At 39.7% G+C, this 1,943-nt stretch overlaps 1 protein-coding gene across 1 annotated transcript in view; it reads left to right on the forward strand.

The window, feature by feature from the left end:
• The window catches only part of Hpgd (15-hydroxyprostaglandin dehydrogenase), a 60,093-nt gene that overhangs the window by 53,864 nt on the left and 4,286 nt on the right, over positions 1-1,943 (forward strand). The window contains exon 5 of the mRNA XM_023700098.1: positions 878-954. Coding sequence (XP_023555866.1) covers positions 878-954 — 77 coding nt within the window. The remainder of the gene's footprint in view (positions 1-877; positions 955-1,943) is intronic.

Here is a 1,943-nt window from a genome sequence, read left to right on the forward strand (position 1 = left end):
AATGTGATAGTAACAGTGACATAGGAAAGTAAGTTTTTCTTACTGGTCCCCCCCCCCATTGGAGGGTAGGGCTAGACCAGGGGTTAGGGGAGAAAAGATATCGTATAAGGTATAATACTGATTTATTTTCTCCAGGCTATGAGTTTAATCGGTTACTGTGATAAATATATATGGGAAATTAGAAGTTTAAAAATTGTAGAATTGGTTAAATTCTGTCGTTGCAGATATGATTGTGAAAGCCAATAAAAGAGGATCATAATTTTGTATTTCTATCTTCTTTCCCTAAAGCATAAAGCAAAAAGGCCAGGAGTCTACCAGACATCTAAATCTCAAAAGTTAATTTTTCATTTTCTTAAACTCAGAGAGGCATCATATTGGACAGATTGGTGACAAGGCATGACATAGTAATTCATACAAAAACTAATAATTGTCAAGTCCCTCTTAAGTTGTTCAAATTCCTTCAGCCATTTGGAAACCTTTAAACACGTGAGCAACATACTTTTCAAAATCCAAACTTATTAATGAAAAACAGATGGTAATCAATTGGCTTTAAAGATGGCTGTCTTTCTATTTTACGTAACATTTATTTCTCTTGAATTTCCAGAACACTGAGGCAGCTGAACTACTTACTCAGCACTCTTGGCTGTCCCTAAATAGCACTAACATACCATAAATTCTGGACCACATAGGTCATGGAATGAAAGCCAGGCTGAGACTACCAAGTGTTGCAAAGTTGACTGACTTTATTTTTGTGTATTTCCCAGGTAGATCATAAATTGAAATGACTGTAAAGTGTTTGTTTCCCCATTCAGAATTGAGCAGAGTCTCCTCACTTCTTAAAGCCGAACTGTTTACAGTGTATGTTTGTCTGTCCCAGGGCTGATGCCAGTTGCCCAGCAGCCGGTCTACTGTGCCTCCAAGCACGGCATCGTCGGATTCACGCGCTCAGCAGCGGTGAGGACGTAGTAGCCACAGAGACCTCTTATTCCTTTGTGTGCATGTATGAAATGGAAATTGCAGAGGGGTGAAAGAACACAGAATTAGATGCATCTAGATGAAAGATAAACATGGTATTTTTCTTCAATCTTTACAAAAATAGTTTTTCTGATCACATAAAATAGTAAAGAGCACCTCATTGTAAAAGGAAGGAGATTGGAAACATACACATGTTGCTGAAAATATCTAAGGATAAGTGATGAGGCGTTGACTCCAAAATTGAAGATTATTAACGTGAGGCTTTCATAGGTAGAAGGCACAATGCGCTGTCCACGAAAATGAGTGCAGGCTTCGCACAGGTGGAGGAAGGACAGTAGGTGATGAGACCGCGTTTCCATGGAGATTAGGGGCGAAAGTTACACAGCACTTAGAAAATACTCGGAACTAATTTGATGATGATGTTAGGTAAAAGTTCCTGGCTCTTTATCTGACAAAAGGGCAACTTAATGAAGCCTCAAGTTTGGGTGAACTCTAACTAGAGACTAAGCAGGCCAGACTGAAGGGAACTACAGGCCAAAGTTGTGAGCTTGGAATTTGCTCTCAGTGCAGCTGCCGATGGACACTTACTGCACAACAGTGACAGTAACAGATTTCCATTTTAAGAAAACAAATTTAGCCAGGCATGATGGAGCACCTCTGTGATCCCAGAACTATTGGAGCTGAAGGAGTTTGAGCAAGTTTGAGCCCAACCGAAACAACTGGGTGGGATTCTGTCTCAAAATATAAAATTTTAAAAAGAGCTGGTGGAGATACAGCTCAGTGCAAAGGCCCTACATTAATGCGCCAGTGCCTCAGGAAAGAAAATAAACAAGAAAAAAAAGCACCATTCTGATTGCTTTGAAAATGTATTATAGGGACAGGAAGATAGCTCAGTGGTATAAATGCCTGCCTGGCAAGCTCAAGGTCCTGAGTTCAATCCCTGGTACCACAAAAAAAAAAAAAAAAAA

The sequence above is a fragment of the Octodon degus genome, unplaced genomic scaffold (genome assembly GCF_000260255.1).
Source record: "Octodon degus isolate 3935 unplaced genomic scaffold, OctDeg1.0 scaffold00121, whole genome shotgun sequence".
Lineage (NCBI taxonomy): Eukaryota > Metazoa > Chordata > Mammalia > Rodentia > Octodontidae > Octodon > Octodon degus.